Below are 14188 nucleotides of genomic sequence, written 5' to 3'. Positions count from 1 at the left end.
TTATTGAAGAACAAAGAATTTATATAACAAAAGAAATAAAAAATATTCAGAAATAAACACTTTATGGATACATTTCTGAGAAACTGGTAGATTATACAGAATATGTTAAGCTGCGCCCTCTGCTGGGCGGAAGATGAAACTTTAAAATCATCACATGTAGGGAAAAAAACAACAAATATTTACAAATGTTAGAAACCACTAAAGATTATGAAGAGCAAACATTATGTAAAACTACATCAAAGCTCATAAATCAGCAATTTATGTAATAAAATAAATTTTCTACAGAAATAAACATTTTACTAATGAAGTTCTGAGAAAGTTTAGCTGGTAGAATATAAAGAATGTTTAACTGCGCCCCCTGCTGGGCAGAAGATGAAACCAAAGTAAAATCTTCACATTTAGCATGAACAGAAATAAAAACAAATGTGAGAAATAATTAAATAATATGAAGAGCTAATCTTATTGTAAAACTACATAAAGCTTAGAAATCATAAAAGCTCATAAGTCAGCAAATAATTAAAAAAAAACAATTTTCTACAAAAATAAACATTTTATTGATAAAGTTCTGAGAAAGTTTAGCTGGTAGAATATACAGAATATGTGTAGCTGCGCCCCCTGCTGGGCAGAAGATGAAACACATAACAGAAATATCTCCAAATATGAGAATCACCTCAAGAACATGAAGAGCTGATAATTTTGTGAAACTACATCAAAGCTCATGAATCATTTTGACGGGTAAAATGGGAAAATGGCATTAAAACAAAACCTTCTCTGAATGTGAATGAAAGGTTTAAAGCTGCAGAGCTTCACTTTCCTCCATTTTCTTCTTGTAGAACATCAGGAATCCAGCTGCTGCTGCTGCAATCACAACACAAACCACCGTCCGCCTGATGAGTTCAGAAACCACCAGATTCTCTGAAACCAAAGAAGTTCAGGAGTTTAGCATAAAGACTTATTTGTAGTTTGGAATATTTGATTTATACCATCTAATGAGCCTTAAATCCTGAATCCTGTTACCTCCAGTCCTCCTCAGATAGAGGTGAGTTATAATCGTCTCCTCGTCATCACTGAGCTCACAGCTGTAAACTCCCTCCTGATCTGAGGTCAGATCCTGTAACGTGAGGCTGCCGGACGCTGAAACGATCCTCACATGTTTCCTCCAGTCCTCTGAGACGCTGTAGATGTTTCTGTCAGTCTTGGTCAGGATGATCTGACGGTGGTTGAACCTCCAGACCAAACTGGAGTTAGAAATGTTTAAGGAAGTGCAGCAGATTGTAACCTCAGCACCTGAGAAATCAAAGGTTATGAGTTCAGAACATTTCAGCAACAAGCAGCTCAAAATGCTGCACATTATAAAAAAAACAGTAACCAGTTATGAAATAGGATCATGTAGATATTAAGTAGAATTGGGCTCAGCTTCAAACTTATTTCCAGACTTTATTGAGACTTTTTGAAGCTTTAATAATATTCAGAAAAACTGTTTGTTTAAACAAAGTCTGTTTCTGATGCCTATCATGGTTTTTCACTACATTTATCAAAGTAAAAGTCAAATTAAATGTAAGAAGAAACAAAAGTACCAAAGATTTTAAATGTCAGAACTTTCTGGACCTGGTTCAGTTAAAGTTGCTCTCCTCTGGTTCCTCCTGGTTCTGATGCTGCAGCTGTAGATCAGATCTGGACCGTCTGGAACCGTCAGAGAGCTGCTGATGTCATAAAGCTTCTCCTCAGTTTGATGGACTGTGGTTCTGTTCTGCAGAGTCGTGTTGGATGGAGGCTCAGTGGACCAGGTGAGTTCAGGCTCAGGGTAGATCCCCTCTGAGCTGCAGGTGATCATGTTTTCATCCTGATGGATTCTGACTGTAGATTCTGGAGCTGCAAACAAAATGAGGAAATGAAGAACTGTTAGAAATATTCTAGAACCACAAAGTAAAAATGCAACTTTTATAATCTTAATTCAATAAAGTGTTTTTGTTTTTTCAAATGAAGGCGTCCTACCTTCTACTATAAGTTCAACAGATTGTCTATACTTGATGCCATTTATCTTCCCAATACACACATATCTTCCTTCGTCATCAATCTTCACTCCTCTCAGCAGCAGATCGCCATTTCCTCTGGAGATCTGATCCTCAAACAGTGATGCTCTGGATCTGAAGCTCTCAGAGTATCTGGAGCCACGATGGTCATATGATACAATCTGAGACTGTGGATTATAATTTTTCCATTCCATGTAGGTAGTCCCGTTCTTGAACCGACATGGTAAAAGGCAGTTTTCATTGAGAACACAGGACATGCTGGTTTCAGACTCTGCAATAAGAAATAAAACCAGGTGAAAGTTCAGTTGAATGGTGTTGAGGAGGAAACCCAGATCCTCCGAAGGATCATAGAAAAACCTGCCTGGAAACAAGTTCTCGGCAAATAGTCTCCATGATCCAGATGATGTTCACTGAACCAAAAGTTCTGGTTCTGATCGTTCTGATGTGGAAGGAGAACCATTTGAAAAAAAAAAAAAAAGGTTTTCTTTTACATTGCTGTTTATAAATAGAATATTAACTCTATAATATTTCCAGTTATTTTAAAAATATTTCTCGACATTCCAGCAATCAAACTCTTATTATGACTGAGCAGCTTTTTCTGTTTGCTCCAGAAACCCAATCATTTGAATTTCTATTATTATTATTATTGTTATAGTCACAGTTCTGGTTACAGACACTCTCACTGAGCTGGTATTTTAATCATTTATCTTGAGCTCCAAACCTTGGAGGCTTGAAGCCTCTTTTCCTATTTTCTGCAAAACTATGAAGAAACAAATTATTTCTTAACTGTTAAAACACTGAACTAAATGTGAATCACGAACTTCAGTTTTATTAAGAATTTAATTAATTCCTAATAGCTACATAAATTATCTTTAATCCAGAATAACTATCATGCTAGAGCTTCATTTGAATCAGTCTGCAGTGTGGCAAGATGGCCTTCCTAAGTTACTTGAATGTTTTACTTCTATATTTTCCATTTTTGATTCATCAACTTTGCTGTGTTACTTTGAAATTATTTGGTTTTGCTGTGTTATTAATTTAACTTAATTTAACTAATTTCAGCACAGCTGGATGTAGCATTTTACAGAAATGTTTTTATTATTTTTATTTTTTAATGCCTGGGTCTTCATAGGGATAAAACTTATTATCTTGCTTTTATGTTTATCTTTTTGATTATTGTTGACAAACTTTTCCACAAAGTCAGATCCTGAACAGATAAGTTTCCAGAATGTAAAAGTGTTTAACTGCAGAATATGTTTCACTTTATACCATCAGTTATAATGTTGGAACAAATACTTTCCATTTACAGGTGGATGTATTTTAATTTAGGCTTCCTCTCATTTTTTCATCTTGATGAGTTAAATGGGATTTAATGGCATTAAAATAAAATCACTGAATGTGAATCAAACATCATGAAACTTCTGGATGTTTCATAACGTTTCATGTAAAAGTCAAATCAAATGTAAGCAAGAAACAAAAATACCAGTTTATTTAATATCAGAACTTTCTGTACATCTGCTGACCTGGATTATTTAGAAGCACTCTCCTCCAGTTCCTCCTGGTTCTGATGCCGCAGGCGTAGAACAGACCTGGATCTTCATCTGGAACCGTCAGAGAGCTGCTGATGTCATAAAGCTTCTCCTCAGTCTGATGGACTGTGGTTCTGTTCTGCAGAGTCGTGTTGGATGAGAGCCAGGGGGGCCACATGAGTTCAGGCTCAGGGTAGATCCCCTCTGAGCTGCAGGTGATCCTGTTTTCATCCTGATGGATTCTGATTGTAGAGACTGGAGCTGCAAACAAAAAAAAAAGAAATAAATTAAAATAAAAAAAAATTTCTCATAAGAAACATCCCACAACAAATAGTATCAGAAGCTCATTTGAATTCAATGTTTTCAAATGAATGTGTCCTACCTTCTACTGTAAGGTCAACAGAGTGTCTATAATAGATGCCAGTTGTAGAAACTTTACACACATATCTTCCCTCATCATCAACCTTCACTCCTCGCAGCAGCAGATCGCCGTTTCCTCTGGAGATCTGATCCTCAAACAGTGATGCTCTGGATCTGAAGCTCTCAGAGTATCTGGAGCCACTCTGGTTATACGTTACAATCTGAGATTTTGGTTTTTCACGTTCCCATGTCATGTTGGTAACCCGGTTCCTGAACCGACATGGTAAAATGCAGTTTTCATTGAGAACACAGGACACGTTGGTACCAGACTCTGCAATAAGAAATAAAAACAGATGAACGTTCAGTTGAATGGTGTTGAGGAAACACCAAATGGACAGGAACGATCCGGTTGGCAGGTTAGCAGAGAAGCTGGACTGGCAGAACGCAAAGCAGGGTGAGCAACGCGCATCTGATCCGAGGGTCGTGGAGCTGACCAGTGGCTCGCACACAGCTGGAGGTCGGGGTTATGAGGATCACCGACTGGGGAGGATCAAACGCTGCTGAGAGGACCGTCCATCCATCCAGCCAACACCTTTGTCCCTTAGTGGGGTCAGGAGGTGCTGGTGCCTCTCCAGCCAACGTTCTGGGTGTGACGGGCACCTGTCACCATTGTGAATGAATCCCTGTTTAATTGCTGTTCTTTTCTTGCAGTTGATTGGCTGGCGAGAGTTTAAAGGGATCAAGCCCCACCCACCAGGGGAGCGAGGAAGTTGGGAAGAGCTCCTGGCTGCTGGGGTGTTTTCCAAGCCTCGCTCACGCTCCTTCAATGTGTTTTTCTGTTTGTTAACTTTCTTTGTGTTGCTGGGTCTGGGGATCGTTGGCCAAGCCGAGGTTTTCCGGTTCTTGGTTGTAGGGCGAATGATCGGGTGAGGCAGGGCGAGGGGAGCGGCCCGAATCCGACAGCCAACTGCTGGCTGGTTCGTGAATGCTCCCACCCTTTTGTTTCTTTGCCACGATTCTCCAGTACCTTTATGTCCAGCCAGAGCTTGAATAAAGCCTTTTGTATTATATGCCTTGGTCTGGACTTCTTTATGTTGTGACCCACAGGCGGGCCGTAACACTGGGCGAGAAGTGGGGTCATCCTACACAGGTCGCCAGTCTGTCGCAGGCCGAGAGGACGGTTCCCCCTTTTTTAGCCAAGACTGTTTTCATCTTTTCCAAAGACTTTTGCTGCTTTTACATTTGCCCACTGCATTTTTACTGCTAGTTTAATTAGTTGGTTGCTGCCGTTTTCAATTTTTGTCTACTTATTAGTACTCAGGTGGCCACAATCGCTCTAATGTAAAAGGAGAGTCATTTGAGAAAAACAAACTAGTTTGTTTACATTTTGCTGAAAAGTAGATTGTAAAAATACTTTATCATCTTCCCAACGATGACGGAAAACTTTTGACATTTCAACAATGACACTGTTATGACTGAGCAGCTTTCTGTTTGCTCCTGCTGGTCTTTTGATTATTTATCTGTAGTGATGAGATCCAAGCCTTGGAGGTTGTCATGGCAACAGCTGGTGACCCGACACACAAACACTTTTTGTGTTAATTTGTATATCACACCCACACCAGCAAATATGTAGGTGTTGTTAATATTTTCATTTAACATTAAGATGCGTTAGTAATTAATTGTAGCGTACAAACTTTTAAGTATGGTGGCATAAAGGTCCATTGCACTAGAGGACGGTGAGCTGAAATGACGATCCATTTCCCACAGATCTTGTTTCCTGCAGTTGCACAACTGAGTAATGGAAGAATTAGCTACAGAAGTAACCAAGTGAAAGGACTTGACTTGGTTTGACTGATCGCCATGTTAAGAGGACAATCTGCGTAAAAATAAAATAAAATAGAAAGGTGTGTTGGGACAAAATGAACAAGGAAGGGAGATCACGCAGACCAATCCACTCACAGGACCATCAGTTCTAGTAAATCTCCTTCCCTACCACACCAGTGACCTGTTTACATTATACAATAAAAGACACAAAGTCATGGAAAATGGGACAATGAAACCCACCACAAAACAAAATTAATCCTTCAAAGTTTACCTCAACAAAAAGATAATCCCGGACAAGCCCCCAATTGTTACGTCCCTAAGGAAGTCTAAGTGTCAGGGTGTAATGGGGGGGGGCAATGTGACAAAAGATCAGGGAATGAAGAGTAAAAACAATGAGGGTGTAGTTAAAGTTTCATTTTAAAATAATCCAAGAAGAATCTTGAGTGTGGAGGGACAAACCTAAAGAATAAAAGAGTAAATACCAAATTATAGGGTTTTTCATAGGAGACAATCCTCCAGCAAACTAACCTCGGAGAAACCATGAACTTCCCATCTTCATTAACCAGGCCCACTCAGCTACAAGCCTGGAACAAAGGAGTAGGCGCCACACACGTCCATCAACCCACCACAGAGCTGCAGCACAGATGCTGCTCAGTTGGCCAAGAGGCCCTGAGATCATCCATCCTCTAACACCCTTGTCCCTTAGTGGGGTCAGAAGGGTTGCTGGTTCCTCTCCAGCTAACGTTCCGGGCAAGAGGCGGGGTACACCCTGAACAGGTCGCCAGTCTGTCGCAGGGCAACACAGAGACACATAGGACAAACAACCATGTGTTACGATGTGATTACAGTACCAGACTCAGAACAGGACCAGTGCTAGGTTCGGCTATATGAGTAGGGAGAAGTGCAAGTGTATCAATGACCACAGACCAGAATATACATTTAAACTGCCGGCTTACTATTTTTGTAGAAAAGAAAAGAAACAACAATTATACAGTTTACATACAATGACACAAATTCAATACAAAATAGTTTCCCTGTTCTTTCCAAATATTTTATATAATCCCTTTTTTGAAATTTAAACCTATCATTAGGTATTGAAGGATACCATTTATTTAAACCTAGGTTATACTTCTATTTAAGTTCAGTTGATACTGTTCATCTATTTAATTTACAGTTTGTTTTTAAATCTATTTTAGTTTAGTGTTCTTTTAAGAAGTTAGTTTTTTAATTTCCTGTTTACCATTTCTTATTTCTATTTTAAACCCAACAATTTCACATTCCACACACTGTAACAACAGACATTGAATGTGGTCCAAAGGAAGAAAAAAAAACAATACAACACAAGACACAGTCCAGCAAAAGACCGAAAAATTTGTGCTTCAAATCGATGCCTTTTCTCTCTGATGATCCTGAAGGGTTAATCCCGTTTCTCGGACTCCACTGCTATTTCAGCAGGAAAACATGGGCAGGTCATACCAGTGAGGATGATTTGCAGTATCCAGCAGAGGGCGCAGCTCCTGCTAGACGGTTACAGGGCTCCTGGGTTACGGCTCGCCATCTTGTTTCTCACTAGCGGAATCCAACTCAGCAATCGACTTGAAATTTTCCGGTCCAATTTCCAGCAGAACCTTAAAAAGGCCTGGTTTAATAACCAACAAAGCATAACAAAAGTTTATTTAACTCCGCTTGGTACTGAATAAAGTAATATACTCGCCGATTTGGCGGTTGAACATCGTGTGTGCGTTGGGGAAACATGCTTCACCCACCTCAGCTCATCCGTTACTTCCAGTTTTTTAACATAAAACATAAATGTGCTACTTTAGCTTTCCGTTTCAACGAAATAAAAATACTTTACAAATACGTTCTTCTCAGAAAATAAAATACACTTTTTAACTCACCAAGTCCAGTTCTGTAACATATAACACAATCCCGAACGCAGTCAGGTTGAAAAATGCAGAACGTTCCTTCTCCAAAAAATGGAAAAAATGTTTTAAATCGTCGATTTCTCTTATCTTTTTCTCGTTCACAGCACAACTCTCTTAGCTTCTTTGTTCTTTGCTTCTTCGCTATCTCTGCTTCTTCTTCTGGCGCCAGAGAACGTAACAACCCGGTTTGCTGGAGTTAGTCACATGGGCTAAACATCAACGTGACCCTTCAGAATAAGAGATTTATCTCACACTTGACCGTTTTAGCTGCTGACAAAATAAAGCTGCAGATTTTTAACCAAATAAAATATAATATGAAATACAACACTTATTATGTCTGTAATTATTACTTTTTATATTTTTAACTGTTTTAAGATCTATTTATCCTCTATTTATCAATTTTATAGCTATTTTTATGCAAATTTAGTGAATACTGTGTTAACCTGGGTTACACATGCACACACACTCACACCTAGGAAGAATTGAGAGAAACCAGTTAACTTAACAGTTATGTTTTTGGTCTGTGGGAGGAAACTGGAGTACCACAGGGAGAACATGCAAACTCCATGCAGAAAGATTGGGGCTGGGAATTGAACCCAGGATCTTCTTGCTGCAAGGCAACAGCTCTACCAACTGCGCCACTGTGCAGCCCCTCTTTGGTTTCAATGTAGAGTATTTATTTATGTTGTGTAATAACTGTAAAAAAATAAAGGTAACTCAGGTAATCTCCTGAGTGGCCAATCTGTATTAAACACCTCAACGTTATTGGCACTCAGGCGGAGATTGTTTTTACCAATCATATGGTCAATTAGGACGAAGAACACTGTGGAAAAAAAAACTGCACAAAAAAATCTGCGAAGCAGCGATACCGTGAAAAGTGAGCCGCGTTACAGCAAGGATTTACTGTATATTAAATAATTTATAAAAAGCAACTGAGTAATTTGTAGAATGGCTGCATATCTGAGTTTATCTAGGTGTATCTGAGACTTCATTCTCATGCCTGGCCTCATAATGCCTCAGCATTGTGTCATGAAATCTGGTATAAGCATGTGAGATCTGTCCAGGTACCCGCAGAAAACGGAATAAAGGCCTGGGAAATAACAGTAAACCTTGTATAATGATTTAATGATGATTATGGTTCGTAACAGGTTTAAAATAATAATACACATGCCAATGAAGAAATGTCTGTAACGTATGATCAAAAATATATGTCCTGTACTTTTAATCAGTTGAATGTTATAATAATATATGTTCTGTACTCTTAATCAGTTGAATGTTATAATACATTATGGAAATTGAGGTTTGAACAACTTGATTGTTGTATAATAATCATTGATTATTAAAGATTAAAGATAATGAGTGAGGAAGGAACATACTGAAGTAATAGGTCGACAAAGTAACACATTAATAATGTTTTGTAAGAAAAGAAAGGCTTAGAAGGAGAAAACTGGGTGAAATGAGTCATCGCTGAGCGGGAGCGAGGGCGCGGCAGAATCAGAAACAGATGGTCAACGGAAAACAAGGAAAGTACCGAAAATGTGGTAATGAGGTACAAATGAGTCATAAGGGCGTTGGGGAAGGTTGGGACTTTCCACAGACAGTAAGACGCAGTGGGAAGGTTCTAAAATAACGCAGCCCTGCCCCGTAGACCGCCCTGGGTTGAGAGGGCTTAAAAACTGGAGCACGGGGGAGAAAAGGCGTTCTTCGTCCGCAGCGCAGAAGAGGAGCCAACAAGAGGAAGCAGGCTAAAGACCAGCAGAGGACTACACCCCGGGACCAAGGGAAGCTCAAGACTTCACGCCGCCAAGAAGGGACGATCTCCACCAGCCACCGACCCTGGTTCCAGATCCGACCAACTCCTCTGCCTCTACCCAACGCTCTCAACTCTGTCGCAGCCGACTTGGAAAAGAGACGGAGGTCATTTAAAGACAAAGATTCTGCACGTTAGGAGGACAACCTACGGTTTTGCTCCGCTTCTCTTCAGAAAGAGGACTTTGCTCCGGCTGGACAAAGACTCTGACCAAGGACATCTAAAGATTACAGCTGCCGAGACCAAGAACCATCGGGTATGAGTTGACCTGCCTCCCCCAAAGCCTCGCTCAGTGAACTTAGTGACACAGGTTAGGGATAGGAATGAAGATAGGATGTGATTGATTTTAATTTGATTTTATTATATTTTTACCTACTTAATAACCTTTGGGAAATTAACCTGCTTGTCATATTGCCCTGCTAAAGCTTGTTTAATAAACGTATACTCTAAAATTACAATAAGAAGCGTGAGAAATGAGTTTAATTGTGCCAGTCTTAATTATTGTTGGTTCTCCTAAATATGTTAAAGTTAACATACATGATTCTAGAGATAGGGTGGCTTTGTGTTTTCCTCTGGTGAGTGTTAAAATAATGACCCTGGGACTTAAATCTAAGTCACTGAACTTAATCTAGCCGTTAACAAGTGCCGTTATATTAGGAGAGGAGCTACCGTTAACAGGAGTGGTTGTAGGGGTTATGCAGCTGTGAGGGCTACTCAGCTGATTGATCCTCAACTGTAAAGGGTCGTAACTTCTGGATCGAAGGTAGTCAGGGCTAGACGAGTCCTTTCCGACCCCAGTTTAAACAGATAATTCTCCACAAACTATCTCTAGGGTAAGACCCAGGTTTTGGGGATTTTCCGGACCTGTTAGACAGAGAACTGGGCAGTAGTGAGTCCGAAGAGTTGTGAGGCGTAGGCGGGACTTACTATTGGGTAGTAACAAACAATTGAAAAGGTGGATTTATTTAAATAAGACAGTTTAGTTAAACATATGCGACACTTAACCTGCAGAACATAATATGAAAGTAAGCTAAAAGTCAGTTTCAGCTGAATTTGGGTTCAGATAGATTAAGTAGAAACTAACAAGAACCGGATGAAACGACAAAAATGAAAACAAATTTATTTTCCAATAGATCAAAATATTCCCACACTACTGCGGAAACATTTCCTTTGAAGCTGCTCCATAGATGACAATGTAAAAGATCAAGAATTTGTTTGGCAAATGCTTTTGACAGATTCGCTTCCTTATAAACACAGTTTGGCATCCAGTGTCATTTTGAAACAGTTCCTGTATCGGTCACGTGACTTGCTGAAACCAATACGCGCACAGACACGGGTGTTGGTCTATGGCAGTGGTCCCCAAACTTTTTCCTGTGAGGGCCACATAACGTTTTCCTTCTCTGGTCGGGGGCCGGAGTCAGTTTGCAACAGAAAAGGTGAGACGTATTGTATTGTAATTTATTGTTTTCCAGAAAGCACAATCAAATAACCGTCTCTGGGTTCTTCGCAGAACAAAAATCAGGAAATAAATAACACTATTAATGAAATAAATAATAACCAAATAACCCTCTCTGGGTTCTTCACAGAATAAATCCAGGAAGGATTATAATCCGTATTTTCCTAACTATGAGCCGCACCGGACTATAAACCACAACCCCAAAGTTTTTTTTTTAACCAGTAAACATACACATCTAAGCCGCAGATATCTCTGCCGCTCCAGGTTTTCCACAGCGATGCAGCAGCAGGCGGGRGGGGGGGGGGGGCGGACACGCAACATTTTGGTCATAACAGGTCAATTGAATATCACATTTATTACGTTGAAAAAGAAAAAGTTGCCAAGTTTAGATTTAACTGAACTGATTACAGTCGTTTCCGAACAGTAACTGTAACAGTAAAAGTGCTGAGACTTCGTGTTGCTACTAGCTAAATGTGCTAAAAGAAAATGGGCCCCTTCTTCGTTAGATTTCAACAGCAGCTTGCATCCATTATTGTTGCACTACTCCCAATATCTATACCTCAAATTCTCATAATGATCCCAGTATTATTTAAAGAACTGTTAAATAGCATTTCCCCTCAATGCTATTTAACTGATCAACATTCTCAAATTTCAATTCCCTATTAAAACCTAATTCCGTTTTAATGGGCGCTTTCTTCTTTTATTTCCAATTTTGATTTCCAATGATTCACTTTGTAATGGTCTCGCTATGGTGTCTTGTACCAAAACTAACCATCAGCCAAACTCCTTTCACACGAGTCGGGATTACTTAGTTCTTCCTTTATTTCCATGTTGAATGGAGTGAAACTGTCAAAACACAAACAACTCAGGATGAGCTCAGAGCAGCTTACAGATTAAGTGTTTTACATTCAGTTACATACATTAGAAGTACAACTGATATAACAGCTACATCAGAATGCTATGAGCTGCAATGCTACATAACGACCTAAGAAATCTTAGCAGCCTGCTAGCAATGACGTAGCACATAATCAAATCGCCCGCAGGTATTTCCAAAACTAATTCAATAAACAAGTTACTTATTTTATCATATGTTAACATAAAGGCTCGTTTTGAAGTATAAGCTGCTACTTACAGGCATTGCTTCGAAGAACTCGACCGGAATGCAGCGTTCATAACAGACACGTGTTCATCTGCTCTACCGCTACCAACCGTACTGATTACATAACATAAAAGTCCAGCAGTTCCCTAAAAGTCCAATAGATGGCAGCAATGCGTCATGCAAAACAAAACACCCTCAGTTTACAGGACACACGTCCTTCTAAAGAGCCCCCTGGTGGTTGAAGAAAAATCTACATATAAACCGGAAAATACAATATATGAAAAAAAAATCTGAATGCTCTCTGGTATTGTTCAGGGGGCCGGACCAAATATGGAGGCGGGCCGGATCCGGCCCGCGGGCCGTGGTTTGGGGACCACTGGTCTATGGGCTTGATGCATGCGCCGGCGCGTCGGTGTTGCTGGACCCATCACTAACTCTCTCAATTTGATCAAATATCAAGAAACCTCTGCATGTTTAATTTTTGTAATGTTTATGGTTTACAGTAATACTTAATGTAATGTAAGCATTACGTTAAATGCTTGCAGGACATTAATGTAAACATTTAATGTAATACAATGCTTACATTAAAGACAAATTAAAAGAAAGCTAGAAACAGAAATATCAGTTAATTAAATGAAATCAGAACTTTCTGTACATCTGCTGACCTGCTCTAGTTGAAGTTGCTCTCCACCAGTTCATCCTGGTTCTGATGCTGCAGCTGTAGATCAGATCTGGACCGTCTGGAACCGTCAGAGAGCTGCTGATGTCATAAAGCTTCTCCTCAGTCTGATGGACTGTGGTTCTGTTCTGCAGAGTCGTGTTGGATGGAGGCTCAGTGGACCAGGTGAGTTCAGGCTCAGGGTAGATCCCCTCTGAGCTGCAGGTGATCCCGTTTCCATCCTGATAAATTCTGACTGTAGAGACAGGAGCTGCAAACAAAATGAGGAAATGAAGAACTGTTAGAAATATTCTAGAACCACAAAGTAAAAACTCTCTAAATGTGATTTCAATAAAATGTTTTCAAATGAAAGTGTCCTACCTTCTACTGTAAGGTCAACGGAATGAAAATACTTCGAGCCTTTTATCGATGAAGAGCACCGATATGTTCCCTCATCATCAACCTTCACTCCTCTCAGCAGCAGATCGCCGTTTCCTCTGGAGATCTGATCCTCAAACAGTGATGCTCTGGATCTGAAGCTCTCAGAGTATCTGGAGCCACGATGGTCATATGATACAATCACAACTGATGTTTTATGTAGTTTCCATTCAATGTTGGTCATCCTGTCCTTGAACCGACATGGTAAAAGGCAGTTTTCATTGAGAACACAGGACATGCTGGTTTCAGACTCTGCAATAAGAAATAAAAACAGGTGAAAGTTCAGTTGAATGGTGTTGAGGAGGAAACCCAGATCCTCTGAAGGATCTTAGAAAAACCTGCCTGGAAACAAGTTCTCAGCAAATAGTCTCCATGATCCAGATGATGTTCACTGAACCAAAAGTTCTGGTTCTGATAGGAAAACAGGAAGGAATCGCTCTGATGTGGAAGGAGAATTATTAAACAGAATCTAGTTTATTTATGTTTCTTCTCAAAAGTAGAATGTAAAAATACCACCCGGCATTTATAATGATTAATGAAAACATAATTCTTGACATTCCACAGTAAAATTCTTATTATGACTGATCAGCTTCCTGTTTGCTCCTGATGGTATTTTGATTATTTTTCTGAAATCCAAACCTTGGAGACTCTTTGCCATCACCCTAATCTTTACCACCTTCAAGTCTGGACTATTGCTGCTCTGCTTTAAAATATAAATATTACTGTGAGATGGAAAAAAACTTGTTTGTATGAATAAAATATTTTTGGATTATCTGTAAAAGCACCAAATAAAAAAAGTCACATTTCTTGAAGATGGCAAATAAAAAATATATATTAAAATAATGTTTTTACCAACATAGATGTGTTTTAGTTTTCTAAATCTTCTCACAAACAAAATCTGAATTTTATGATTATTAGTGAGACATTTTGGTGAGTAAATTATCACAAAAATATGAGACCAGAGATCACAGGGTTATTATTATACAGTCATGGCCAAAAGTTTTGAGAATGACACAAATATTATATTTTCACATGATCTGCTGCCCTCTGGTTTTC

The 14188-nt window shown here is 39.4% G+C and overlaps 1 protein-coding gene across 1 annotated transcript in view; it reads right to left on the bottom strand.

The window, feature by feature from the left end:
* Positions 1 to 560: 560 nt before the first annotated feature.
* LOC103470978 (CD276 antigen-like) overlaps positions 561 to 14188 on the bottom strand; it is a 27114-nt gene continuing 13486 nt past the window's right edge. The window contains exons 2-7 of the mRNA XM_008419725.2: positions 3945 to 4253; positions 3557 to 3823; positions 1996 to 2304; positions 1609 to 1872; positions 1018 to 1287; positions 561 to 915 (exon numbers count right to left, since the gene is read on the bottom strand). Of these exons, the coding sequence (XP_008417947.1) occupies positions 791 to 915; positions 1018 to 1287; positions 1609 to 1872; positions 1996 to 2304; positions 3557 to 3823; positions 3945 to 4176 (1467 nt within the window). The 5' untranslated portion in view covers positions 4177 to 4253 and the 3' untranslated portion in view covers positions 561 to 790. The remainder of the gene's footprint in view (positions 916 to 1017; positions 1288 to 1608; positions 1873 to 1995; positions 2305 to 3556; positions 3824 to 3944; positions 4254 to 14188) is intronic.

The sequence above is a fragment of the Poecilia reticulata genome, linkage group LG1 (assembly GCF_000633615.1).
Source record: "Poecilia reticulata strain Guanapo linkage group LG1, Guppy_female_1.0+MT, whole genome shotgun sequence".
Lineage (NCBI taxonomy): Eukaryota > Metazoa > Chordata > Actinopteri > Cyprinodontiformes > Poeciliidae > Poecilia > Poecilia reticulata.
Note: the sequence above shows the minus strand (reverse complement) of the source record. Positions and strands in the feature narration are given on the sequence as shown.